General features: G+C 65.5%; 4 protein-coding genes across 4 annotated transcripts in view; all 4 read right to left on the reverse strand.

The window, feature by feature from the left end:
- Nucleotides 1-432: 432 nt before the first annotated feature.
- On the reverse strand, nt 433-3,416 carry EMIHUDRAFT_452457 (hypothetical protein). Its single transcript, XM_005763758.1, has 6 exons — nt 3,299-3,416; nt 3,012-3,173; nt 1,668-2,603; nt 1,137-1,323; nt 917-971; nt 433-836 (listed from the first exon to the last, which is right to left on the reverse strand). The coding sequence occupies exons 1-6, from the start codon at nt 3,410-3,412 to the stop codon at nt 749-751; spliced, it is 1,542 nt and encodes a 513-aa protein (XP_005763815.1). The 5' UTR covers nt 3,413-3,416; the 3' UTR covers nt 433-748.
- A 358-nt stretch (nt 3,417-3,774) lies between these two features.
- EMIHUDRAFT_214741 (hypothetical protein) lies at nt 3,775-5,175 on the reverse strand (the record flags this gene model as incomplete). The annotated part of the gene is made up of 3 exons (XM_005763759.1): nt 3,775-4,254; nt 4,450-4,485; nt 5,020-5,175. The coding sequence occupies 3 exons, from the start codon at nt 5,173-5,175 to the stop codon at nt 3,775-3,777; spliced, it is 672 nt and encodes a 223-aa protein (XP_005763816.1).
- A 609-nt stretch (nt 5,176-5,784) lies between these two features.
- EMIHUDRAFT_357840 (hypothetical protein) lies at nt 5,785-6,387 on the reverse strand. The gene has a single exon (XM_005763760.1). The coding sequence runs from the start codon at nt 6,283-6,285 to the stop codon at nt 5,941-5,943; it is 345 nt and encodes a 114-aa protein (XP_005763817.1). The 5' UTR covers nt 6,286-6,387; the 3' UTR covers nt 5,785-5,940.
- A 1,982-nt stretch (nt 6,388-8,369) lies between these two features.
- The window catches only part of EMIHUDRAFT_452458 (hypothetical protein), a gene marked incomplete at both ends in the record, with an annotated part of 4,443 nt that continues 860 nt past the window's right edge, over nt 8,370-11,952 (reverse strand). The window contains 6 exons of the mRNA XM_005763761.1: nt 8,370-9,602; nt 9,694-10,563; nt 10,645-10,827; nt 10,918-11,310; nt 11,399-11,536; nt 11,627-11,693. Coding sequence (XP_005763818.1) covers nt 8,370-9,602; nt 9,694-10,563; nt 10,645-10,827; nt 10,918-11,310; nt 11,399-11,536; nt 11,627-11,693 — 2,884 coding nt within the window. The remainder of the gene's footprint in view (nt 9,603-9,693; nt 10,564-10,644; nt 10,828-10,917; nt 11,311-11,398; nt 11,537-11,626; nt 11,694-11,952) is intronic.

Genomic DNA, 11,952 nt, shown 5'->3' on the forward strand with positions numbered 1-11,952 from the left:
GCCGTCGCGAGGCGCTCGGCTTCCCCGAGTGACACGCCGTGACGGCGCTATAGTGGCCGCCCGGCAAGCGACCCATGTGGCAAGGTGGCACAGCCGGCGCGCCGAGCGAAGGCTTGAGCGGCGAGCCTCCAGCCTGCGCCATAGAGGGCGGACTGTCTACGGACAGAGTGGCCAGCAGAGAGCTGCTGTGAACGATTGGGATTATGAGACGTTGTCGTAACGATTATGAGGGCTGAGATGCCGGTGCGGAGCGGTCGGCTGCCGGTTTCGGGCTTGGAGTATGCAGAGTTGTGCAGAGAAGCAGAGTCCTCTCAGTCTCTAGTGTCTAGAGTCCTGAGAGTGACAGTGAGTCTCGCACACACTGTGACACACTCACGACCGTACCGCGTACGTCTCTCGCATTACACATATATTTTTTCTTCTTCGAATACGGCTTTACATTTGCCTTTTCTGGTGAATTCTCTCCTGTCTCGTGTCTGCTGCCATAGCGCATAGGCATAGCCATACGGTTTCTCCCTTTTGCTTTCGCGTGTTTCGCACATCGCAGAGTGCCTGGAGCCTGCCAGCGGGGTGCCAGCGCGGGAGCCTCTGGCCTCTGGCTGCCTTGGATATCTCCGCTACCCGCTCCAGATCTCCAGCGCCCCTCTCTACTATACACAGCTGCAGGGACCGCAGAGCACTGAGGCCCTCGCATCCCCTCAGCCTCGGCCCAGCGGGCGCAGGAACGGCGAGCCGCCGGCGGGCGAGCCTACGAAACCGAGGGTGGCGGCAGCCCCCAGATTCGGACAGTGTGGTCGTCGGAAGCCGAGGCAAACAGGTGCGGCGAGGCCGGGCTCCTATACACGGGCGTCCACCACTCAGCAGCGGGGGGCGTGGGGGGGCGGCAAGGAAGCGGGGGATCGGCGGCTCAGTGCGCCAGGAGACGCTGTTGACAGCACACGAGTGGCCGGGCAGCTTCCGCAGCAGCGCGCCTAGAGGCCGAGGCGGTGGCCGCCCGGTCACGAGGGGAGGGACGGGCACGTCGCCATGGCGCGCTGTCGCGGAGCCGCCGCGCGCCGAGGGAGGCGGCGGGAGATATGGGGAGATGTGGGCAGATGTGGGCAGAGAGGGAGATATGGGGAGATGGCGTAGCGCGCCGCTGTGCCGATGCCAGACGTAGACCTGCGTGTCCTCGGAGCCCGAGAGGACAAGCCCGTCGTGCTTGCCGCCGAAGGCGGAGCGGATCACGAAGCGGCCCTGCCGGTGGCCGGAGTACGAGCCCAGCCGCCGCCGCCCGTCCACGTCCCAAGCATGCACCTCCTGCGACCCCACGTTGAGGAGCACCTGCGGGTGGGTTCGGGTGCCGTGGGGGAGGGGAGGGTGGCTTCGGGCACCGTGGGGGAGGGAAGGGTGGTTTCGGGTACCGTGGGGTAGGGGAGGGTGGCTTCGGGCACCGTGGGGGAGGGAAGGGTGGGTTCGGGTACCGTGGGGTAGGGGAGGGTGGCTTCGGGTACCGTGGGGGAGGGAAGGGTGGCTTCGGGTACCGTGGGGTAGGGGAGGGTGGCTTCGGGTACCATGGGGTAGGGGAGGGTGGCTTCGGGTACCGTGGGGGAGGGGAGGGTGGGTTCGGGTACCGTGGGGGAGGGGAGGGTGGGTTCGGGTACCGTGGGGTAGGGGAGTGGGTGCACCGCGCGCGAGTCCCTCGAGATCGCGAGGGACGAGATCGCGTCAGTCTCATCCCACGAGTGGACGTCCTCTGTCACCATCCGCGGCGTGCCGTCGCTACCCGCCGTGAGCGGGCAGCTCCGCACCGTGCAGCCGCTTACGGCCAGCAGCCGCGCGCCGTCGGCCGCGACGGCAAGGTCCGTGACGCGCGGGCCGTGCCACGACTGCAGCGCGTTGCCGCCCAAATCCCACAGGATGACCCGCTTGCCAGCGCTGCTCGAGGAGAGGAAGTGCGCCCCCGAAGGCAGCCACACGACCGCGGTCACCGCCTCGGTGTGCTCGCGGAAGGTCGCGGCGCAGTCGCCCGCCGGCGCGTTCCACAACTTGACTGTGCGGTCGGCGGCGCACGAGAGCAACAGCGTGTCGTCGGGACTCCACGCGACCGTAGCGATGGCGCCGGAGTGTGCCGGGATGAGCGCGCGCCGAGCGAACTGCGGATTCGTCGCATTCCACAGCACGATAGCGCCTGTGCGGACGAGTCGCGAACACGTGAGACTTGCTCCCCGAGGGGGCCAACACTTGCAGGCGGCGGCGCCGTCGCGGGAGGCGGAGGCGAGGGCGGCGCCCGAGTGCGAGAACGCGACGCACCACACCTCGTCCGCGTGGCCCTCGAGCACCAGAGACGCCTCCCGAGGCAGACCATCGTGGCGAAAGGAGACGTCCTCAAAGAGCGACGGAGAGACGTCGTCGGGCGTGAGTGGGGGCGCGTGCAATGTCTGCCAGCGGACTGCCTGCTGCAGCAGCGTCTCGAGCCGGTTCTCGGGGAGCAGGAGCGAGGGAGGGATGTGCTCCTGCAGCTCGTCGAGGAGCAGCCGCCGCGACGCGCCTCCGCCGCCATCCCACCCGCTGCGCGCCTTGAGCTCCTCCACGCTGCGGCAGAGTAGGTAGGTGCTAAGCTCCTGCACACTCCCGCCAAGTCTCGCCCCGCCGAGATCGCCGTCGCCGCTGCGATCGCCACTGCCACCACCGCCGGCTCCACACCTTGCCATCGCCGACGGCGCCGCTTCCCTCCCTGCTACCGTGACGCCGCCGTTGCCGCTCTTGCCGTCACCCCCGCCGGCGGCTGCGATTGCAGCGCACCCGTCTGGAGGTGGCAGCGCGAAATGTGGCTGCTCCAGAGGCGCGAGTCGCTCCCGCAAGCACGCGAGGGCGCCGGCGGCGTCGTGAGCCTAATGCGATTGAGTTTTTCAGTGGTTTGAGTGGCTCGAATCCCCAGGGCGGTTGGAGTGATGAGCGAGAGCGAGTGAGAGGGAACGAGTGGCACGGCTGCTAGCCTCGAGTCGCTCGAGGTAGTGCTGCCGGTGCACCAGGAAACGCACGCGCCGGCTCGCCGGGTCGGGAAGGTGTAGGTTTGTGATGAGCGCATCAGCTGCGCCCCACTCGCCATGCAATAGGGCGGCGCGGAAGCGCGAGACGGGCTCCGGCCAGCACTGCACGCCCGACTCGTTAACGAGCTCCGACGCAGCGCGCTGCGGGGCAATCGGGGAGGGGAGGGGGTGCGTTGTGCATGCATGTGCATGCACATGTGCACATGTGCATGTGCATGTGCATGTGCATGTGCTGCGATGGATGGGCGTGGCAGCATTGACTGCGCCTCGTAGCCAAGAGAGTGCAGGCACTGCGTGACCAGACGAACAACGTCAGCGCGGCGGAAGCCGGAGGCGAGAAGCTCCGTGGGCGAGCCGTTGCTCGACTCCGGCACGCTCATCCCGCGAGCTTCTTGGCCCCGGGCGGCTCGCCGTCAACCAGCGCACTTTTTTATCCTTGCCGCCGTCGATGTGTGGCAGCCAGCTGGCTGTGTGTCTTGTGAGCCTGTTTGTGTCTGTGTGTCGCTCGTGCGTGTCGTCATCATCTGTCCAGCGTCCACCCATACCGCGTTGGTGTCCAGTCCGAGCCTGGCTGTTCTTCACCTTACTACCTACCTACCGTCGATATCCTTTCGCCGCGTTGGGTAGCGAGGATTGCTGTGACGCGATCCACGCAGGCGTGTTTTCTGGCGGCCGACCGTCAGTGTCGTCGTCTCTCGACGACTCTGAAGAGAACCACACCGAAGACTTGCCGAGGGCCGGATCACGTTGGACGCACCTCCGTCACGGGCGTCTCGCGACCCCCTCGCGCCTGGAGGATAGCCCGGGCCTCCTCGTCCGTCACGGGCATCTGCGTCTTGTGCTGCAGGGCCATCCTCAGCGCCCGGACGCGCTTGTCCTCCTCGGCCGTAGCCGCCGCGCTCGCCCCCGCCGCCCCAGAGCCCCCTCCTGCCACCGCCTCCTCCGCGTCCGCGCCGCTGTAAGTAGAATCCGAAGCTCCGGCGGACGCAGCAAGTGGCTGCGAACTGTGCCCGGTGTCGGTATGGCGCGTCGCTGAAGGACCGGCGACAACTAGGGTCTCCGGAGCGCGGCGGCCCGCCTCGGCGGCGGCAGCAACGCCCTCGACCTCCTCCTCCCCGACGCCAGGCTCGCGAGAGTCGGCGCAGCCAGCCACGCCGGCCCGCCGCTCGTTTGGCGGCGGCTCCGAGGTGGCGTACTCGGCGGGCGGCACCGCGACGTGCGCCTACGAGCCCTTTAGCCTCCCGTCTGCCGCGCGCGGCGCGGGCGGCGAACGTCGCGGCGGCGGCGCCGCCGGCGCGTCCTCAGCCGCTCCCAACCGGTCACCGATGCCTCACCTGAACCTGAAGCTCTCCCCGCTCGTGAGACGCACGCCGTCGGGCAGCGGGCGCAAACAGCCGGCGTGCGCAGCCGAGCGTACCGCGCCCTCGGTGCGCTCGGACGCCGCCCCCTCGCCCTACGGAGCCTCGCCCTACGGAGCGACGCAAGTCGACCTGTGGCCAGGCGCCACCCAGCTCGACTTCTTCCCGGTGCGCACCTAACCCTCACCCTCACCCTCACCCTCACTCTAACCCTAACCCTAACCCTGACCCAGCTCGACTTCTTCCCGGTGCGCTAACCCTAACCCTCACCCTCACCCTCACCCTCACTCTAACCCTAACCCTAACCCTGACCCAGCTCGACTTCTTCCCGGTGCGCTAACCCTAACCCTAGCCCTGACCCTGACCCTGACCCTAACCCTGACCCTGACCCTGACCCTGACCTTAACTCTGACCCAGCTCGACTTCTTCCCGGGCGCCGGACGCTCTGATTGGATCCGACCCACTCCCACCTCTCTCTCCTCTCCTCTCGCCCCTTCCAACCGCCCCTCCCTCTCTCTCCTCTCTCTCCTCTCGCCCCCTTGCCTTCTTGCTGACGGCTCCCTCTCCTCCCGATCCAAATTCTTGCAGGGCTCGACACAAGCCGACGGCTTCGCCAGCCACGGCGGCACCCCCGCCCGCGGCACCCCCGCTGCGCGCGGCACGCCAGGGCGCAGTACGCCAGGGCGCAGTACGCCAGGGCGCGGTACGCCGCACGCACGCACGCCGTGCAGCCGTGCGCAGTCGGCTCGCGTCGCGCCCTCGCCACCTTCGGCCTCCTCCATCATCAGTGGATCCGCCTCCCACCGACCGCGACGCTGCCGGTACGCCTTCCCCTTCCCCTCCCCTCCTCTCCTCTGTTTCTCGATCCCTTCCCGCCTCCTCCTCTCCCCTCCCCTCCATGCTCCCTACCTGTCTCACGATCGAGCCGTCTGTGGGCGCAGCGTGCGTGTAGATGACCTCGACCTACATACTTACTAACTCACTCACTCACTTACTTACTTACTTGGTCGCAGCGTGCGTGTGGACGACCTCGACCTACTTACTCACTTACTTACTCACTTACTTACTTACTTACTTGGTCGCAGCGTGCGTGTGGACGACCTCGACCTGCGAGCTATCACCCCCGAGGTGCCGCCCGATGACGAGACCTCAGCCAGCGACTCGACAGCCGGCCCGCCAACCTCACACCGAACAGAGCTGGACTCGGAGAGGACTTACGCCGAGTCGGACACCACCGACATGGCCATCTCGCCACAGTAAGTAAGCAAGTAAGTAAGCAAGTAAGTACCGACATGGCCATCTCGCCACAGTAAGTGAGCAAGTACAGCCCGGGTTGTAAGTATCGACATGGCCATCTCGCCACAGTAAGTGAGTCAGTAAGTGAGTGAGTAAGTAAGTGAGTCAGTAAGCAAGTAAGTAAGTAAGTACCGACATGGCCATCTCGCCAGAGCAGTGCGTCCACAGCTCTGGATCCCTAGCTTACTCGCTACTAGCTTACTCGCTACTAGCTTACTGGCCCCAGCCGTGTGTGGCTGGCTTTCTGTGCCTTGCTAACCCGGAGGTCGTGGGAGCGATACCCGCCACCGCAGTGCGGGCGCGATCGGTGTTCCGAGCTCTCCCGCGCCCTCCTCGGCGTCCTCGCACGCCGCCACGCCGTCCTTCTCCCTCTCTCCCGCCTCAGCGATACTGTACAAGACCAAGCCCGTCCACCCGCAGCGCATCGTGCCACCGCCGCCGCCCTCACCGCCAAACCACTCCCACCTGCTCGCCGCCGGTAGCGCAGTCGGCGGCTCGAGCGCTCTGGTCAAATCCGCACTGAGTGGGGCGTCGAGCGGGATGGCGTCCGTAACGACGGCCGGAGTGCCCTCGGAGTGGGCAAGCGTGCTGCCAGACATGTCGGCGAGGCGAGAGTGTAGCGGTGGAGAGGACAGCGGCAGGCAGGACGGCAAGCGAGATGGCAAGCGGGGCGGCAGAGAGGGCGGCGGCAAGGAGGGCGGCGGCAGAGAGGGCGGAGGCGGAGGCGGCGGCAGCGGAGAGGGCGGAGGCGGAGGCGGAGGCGGAGGCGGAGGCGGCAGTGAGCAGATGGATGCACTCCGCAGGCAGCGAGAGGAGATTGAGCGTCAGCGCGAGGAGATTCGTCAGCTCAAGCAGCTACTCGCATTGCAACACTCTACACCCCCACCGCCCCCGCCGCCTCCCCCTCCACCTCCTCCAACGACATCTCAAGGCGAGGACAGTGCCACAGGCGGCTCCACCAATGCCGACCATCACCACCATGCCACGAGCTCGGGGGGGCGTGCAGCCGCGACCAAGTCCGCAGGAGGCAAGGCACAGAGCTCCACGAGGTAAGTAAGACTCAATAAGTATTTTACAACAAAACTCCCTCGCACGACACTGGGCACAGGACTGGGCACGGGACTGGCTCGCACTGGCACTAACACAGGTACACCACGGGAGCCGCCTAAGCGACTCCTGCGAGGGTGGCGAGGCACTTAGCTCCGTGCACCCGCCCACCCCCGCCACAGGCAAGCTCATTCACAATCTGCTCTGCGATTGCCGTGTGAAGAACGACTGAGATGCGCTGCTTCTGCAGCCCCAGCCAGCTCTTGGTGGTCCAAGTCACCTCATCGAGGTACTGGGCCCGCGTCAGCTTGTTCTGTAGCACGTCCGCCGCCTTGCGGAGGATCTCACGGACCCCCTTTCCGAACCCGCCGAACGATTCGAACAGCAGCAGCTGCACTTCGACGCCCTTGTCTTCCCTGGCGTAGCGATAGTCCCCGCCGTAGGACGGTATGCGGCGGTCGCCGCCCACCACCCTGCCCCCCCTGGTATGCCAGCGCCCGGTCCCTTGCCCTCTCTCGCCCTTGCTCTTCCTCTCCCCCTCCATGCCGCCCCCCCCGTACCCCTCCCCCCCCCCCCTCCTTCTTTTCCCCCCCCCTCCCCTTTCCCCCCCCCCCCCCTTCCCCCCCTCCCCCTCCTCGCAGTAGGGCCCATGCCCCTCGACCATGTTCCGGTAGAATGATTCAGTGTTGCCGAAAGCGACAAAAGCGCCCTTCCGACCGTGCTCCCCGCTGCTGCTGAGGACTCCTCTTGGTCCCTTCTGATGCCCTAGGCCACACCTGGGCCTTACCTGGGGTCCTAGGGGCCGGGCAGGGTTTGCCCCCCGAAACTGGCACGAGGCACCTTAACGGAACAAAACTCTCTCTCACAGCAGACAGGCTCGACACAGGTGCGGACTGGCGCGTGCTAGCACTATCACAGGCAAACCACCGGAGCCGCCTAAGCGACTCCGTTAAGAACGGCAATGCACTTAGCTCCGTGCACAATGCCGCTCTCCCCGCACGCTAGCTCGTTCACCGTCTGCCACGCCACTGCGGCGTGGAGAACGACAGACAAGCGCTGCATCTGCAGCCCGTGCCAGTTCTTGGTGAAGAAAAGCACTTGAGCACTTGGAGTGCAGTCGGCAGCCGCACGCCCAGGACCGGGGAGCTAAGAAGCTCGCCGAGCATCTTATTTTTTACGATGGCCCCGGATTTTGCGACGCTGCTGCTGCAGCTCGGGAACGGGCTCGGATGGGTCGGTTCAGTGGGGTTGGGGTTTTACTGTAGTGGCCTCCACATGGAGCCCTCCGAACTTCTTTTTTTCGGGTGTTTTTCTCCGCGGATTTTTTTAATGGCGTTTTGGGGGGTTGTCGAGATTTTTTTCCTCTGCAGCGGCGCGGCACAACTTTGCCCATCACCCGCAGCTGCCAGACCGATACGCGATAGTGCTCGAGAGTGCTATGCCATTGACTAGAGCCGTAACTCCAGTCTCCACAGTGAATGAAGAAATGAAGTTGGCAGACAGTGTTGGGCTTCAACCTAATCAGCTATACGCACTCGTTTTGACAACAAGGGCTTGCCGCACAACTACACTTCTACAGCGACACAGATGCGGATCTCTCGGGTGAGGCAACGCTGCATTTTACAGGATCTGGCGGCTATAAGTACCCGCCTATGCTGGTGTTCAATCCCGCTATCGACAAGTGGGCAGCTAGTTCATCCCTTATGCCCGGTGGCCACCGATCCATCTTGCTGTTGAGCAGGCAGGACCGCAACATTGCTTGATCGGAGCCCAATCTCGGGTCGGAAGGATATTGCCCAGACAGCTTCAAGTAGTTTGTCCACACCAGGAGCAGGTAAAAGGCGAGTGCTCCCCCGTCTGCTGAGAGGCTTTGGTCAAGGAGTCCTTTGTATGCTTTGAACACGTCCTCTCTCTTGTTTCCGGTGGTCTCCTTGGCTTCTTGTTCACATGGATCCTTGTATTCTGAGTAGACCCCCGGAGAGGAGGCCTTGTATTTGCACAGGCAATACCACCCATACACCCCCCTTGGCTTCGGGCCATGGAAATGGGCGATGCGTATGTTTGTCTTCTTCTTCTTTTGCCAGCCCCAGTACGCCTTCCAGTTCCACTCATCCGGTAGCTTGGAGATTGATCCCTTGAAAAACTCCAGGAGGAGACCCTGGTCTACGGCAGGAAAGTGAAACTTGTGCTCCACCCCAAAGCGCAGAAGTGCGTCGCGCTTTTGCGAGAACCGCTCCACGTCCATCACCATCACCCCAGAGTTGCTGGGAGCGGAGTCTCTTTTGGCTTCAGAACCCATGGCCAACAGCCCCCCCTTCCGAGGCCGAATGAGATTCTGCTGGCCAATGTCCCCCAAGAACACGACATCCGTGTCTGTGTACAGTACCTGCTTGTAGGACACTGTGGATTGGCATCTGCTCTTCTCGCCACGTAGATGCGCGCCAAGCGGTCCGGTGTCGTTGACTGTGAGATCGAGCCGCAGGTAGGCGCCAACGATGGGGTTGTGACGCAACCCAGCTTCCCTCAACTTGTCTATGAAGCTCAGCCGATGAAATATGACCTCCACCCCTTGCCCTTGCAACCAGGCCGTGATGTTTGTTGGCTTGCCATCGTAGATGAGATGAGGCAGGAGTGAAGGCGCTGCCTTGCGTTGCGAGCCCACTGCTGCTATGACGTAAGCCATACTGGCTTTGATGGCATCTCGATACATGTATCTCGCACCAATGGCCATGAACCACGGCACGCAGCCTTTGGGGCAGTGGCATGGAGATGTGCTTGGCGATATTCGTAGCTTGCGCGATTTCGTGTGGATCTCATTGAGGACCTCCTCGTGGTCCAGGGGGTCGTAGGCCATTAATGCGCCCATGGCCTAAGTAGGTGCCGGCGGCAAGGGGTTGAGGATGCGGGCATCCGGGGTGCGGAGGTGTGGTGGTAGCGGGACTCGCCGGAAGCGCAGTGACGTCTGGCAGCGCAGTTGAGGATGCAGCAAGCGCGGCGCCGCCAGCGGCGGTGACCAAGCCGCCAGAGACGGTGGTCAAGCAGAGAAGAATGCCGAGCAGGCTGGACCAGCCGAGGCGGCGGGCCTTTGAGTTGCGGCGCCACATTACCGTGCCGATGACGGCCAGGGCGGCGGCCGCGGCGGCGACCTGCGGCGGACCCGCCGCGAGCCACGAGAAGGCGCTCCCGAAGAAGCCGGCAGGCGCCGCCGCCGTGCCGGTGAGGCGCGCCGTGGCGGCGGTGAGGCAGGTGGCCCACGCCGCGCCGCGAGCCCCCTTTCCGCTCGCCGCGGTCGGCCAGGAGGCGCCGCAGGCGATGGCGAGGAGGATGAGCACGATTGCGGGCATGAGAAGCGGCGAGCAGCTCACGAGCGAGGACGCCTTCGAGGCGACGGCGGGCGAGAAGGCCGAGGACGCCGCCGAGGCGACGCCGGATGAGAAGGCCGAGGACGCCGAGGCGACGGCAGACGAGAAGGCCGAGGCCACCGCCGTCGGGCTAGGCACGGCGGGCTCGCAGTGGCCAAAGGCGGGGATGCAGACGAGGAGCAGCCACCGGAAGGCGCCCGCGGCCTTCGTGTAGCCGCCCCGCACGCAGTCGGCCGCCGCCTTGAGGCCGGCGCGACCGCCGGCGCCGCATGTGCCAACGCCGGCGCCGCACGTCTGCGGATCGCGGCGCCGGTTCTTGCCACTCTTCGGCTTGCGCCAGCGCCTTGCCTTGCGCCGGCACTTCCTCGAGCGCCGCGACTGCAAGTCCGCCCACTTCTCCCGTCGCTCGGCACTGAGATCGAGCGCGGCCTTCGCCTTCTTGCGAATGCCCTCCCAGTACTCGCGCCTCTCGGCGGCCGCGGCCTCAGCCTGCCCCGCGCCCGCGCCCGCGCCAAGGGGCTTGGGCGCCACTGCGCCGGAGGTGGGGACTCCCGGCGACGGCGACTTCTTGCCGTCGGCGGGCGTAGCCTGGTACTTGACGCTCTCGCCCAGCCGGCGGACTGCAGCCTCGACGCCGTCCACGTAGCCCGGTCCGAAGCCGCTGCGGGCCGACGCGGGCCCGCTCTTCCCCGCCGCCATCGGCGTGGGCAGGCCCGGGTAGCAGGTGGTGTCCTGCAAAGCGCGATAGGGGCACACGGGAAGGGAGATTATTACCGGTGGGAGAGCGAGGAGTGCCATGAGAGAATGCTGCGGCGCGCTCACCGCTGGGTCGGGCGTATTGGAAACGGTCTTTGCCGGCTTCTCGACCTCCTTGGCAGCCTCCTTGGCGACGGCCTCCTCGACGACGGGCGCCTCCTCGGCGACTGCCTCAGCGGCGGCGGACTCCTCGGCGGCGGCGGGCTTGGTGGCGGACTCCTCGGTGCTCGCCTCCTCGGTGGCGGCCGTCCCGGTGGCAGACTCGGCGGCGGCGGACTTGGTGGCGGCGGACTCCTCCGCGGCGGCAGACACCTCGCCGGCGGCTGACACCTCGCCGGCGGCGGACTTGATGGTCGCCATCTCGGTGGCGGACTCCTCGGCGACGACGGCCTTCTCGGAGGTGGCCTCCTCGGCGGCGGCCTCCTCCTTCACAACGACGTCGTCGTTGACGCCGCACGCCTGCGTGAGGGAGAAACGTAAATGTAAATGTAAATGTTTGGAGACGGCGACACTGGGACAATGCCGATCCTGGCGTAAAAGTGCGCACCTCAGCTCCGAGCGAAGGCGGCAGCGTCAGGCTCGCGCGGCGCCGCTGATACCACTCCTCATAATCCGCACTGGAAGCGAAGTAGCCACCGACCTTGACGGAAGCCGTTGGCCCGAGCTCGGTCTGAACCTGGGCCCCCTCCGCGAAATAAAAGCTGATTGGCACCTTTGCGAGGCTCCGATGGAACACGTGGGGGTTTTCGAACCAGACGCCCCTTGTTGATCTCACAACCAAGAAAGCCGACTCGCCCTCGCTCTCATTGAAGTCGACCATGTAGCGCCTCTCGGCGCGCGTCCTGCAGAGCAGAGAGAATGGGGGCCGCCCGCGAGAGGGGTGAGGCAAGGCGCCTGCATTGGTCGGAAGTGCGAACAGCTATGCGCATGTGTGGGGTCTGAAATGAGAGGAGAGTGACGGGGGACAAAGCTCGGACGTTGAGCCTGCGGAGGGCGGCGCGTCACGAGGGAGCGGGCTAAAGTTCAGTCGGGCGAGTGTTGCAGGCGACGAGGGCCAGAGAATAAAGAGAGGCCTTGCGGGCGAGGGCGAGGGCAAGGGCG

Source organism: Emiliania huxleyi, assembly GCF_000372725.1.
Source record: "Emiliania huxleyi CCMP1516 unplaced genomic scaffold EMIHUscaffold_62, whole genome shotgun sequence".
In the NCBI taxonomy this organism is placed as follows: domain Eukaryota; phylum Haptophyta; order Isochrysidales; family Noelaerhabdaceae; genus Emiliania; species Emiliania huxleyi.

Coding starts and splice junctions, on each gene's coding strand:
- EMIHUDRAFT_357840 (XM_005763760.1), bottom strand. CDS start 6,285: ATGTCTGGCAGCACGCTTGCCCACTCCGAGGGCACTCCGGCCGTCGTT.
- EMIHUDRAFT_452457 (XM_005763758.1), bottom strand. CDS start 3,412: ATGAGCGTGCCGGAGTCGAGCAACGGCTCGCCCACGGAGCTTCTCGCC. Junction 3,174..3,298: donor TGCACTCTCTTGGCTACGAG/GCGCAGTCAATG, acceptor ATTGCCCCGCAG/CGCGCTGCGTCGGAGCTCGT. Junction 837..916: donor GCTGTCAACAGCGTCTCCTG/GCGCACTGAGCC, acceptor GCCCGTGTATAG/GAGCCCGGCCTCGCCGCACC.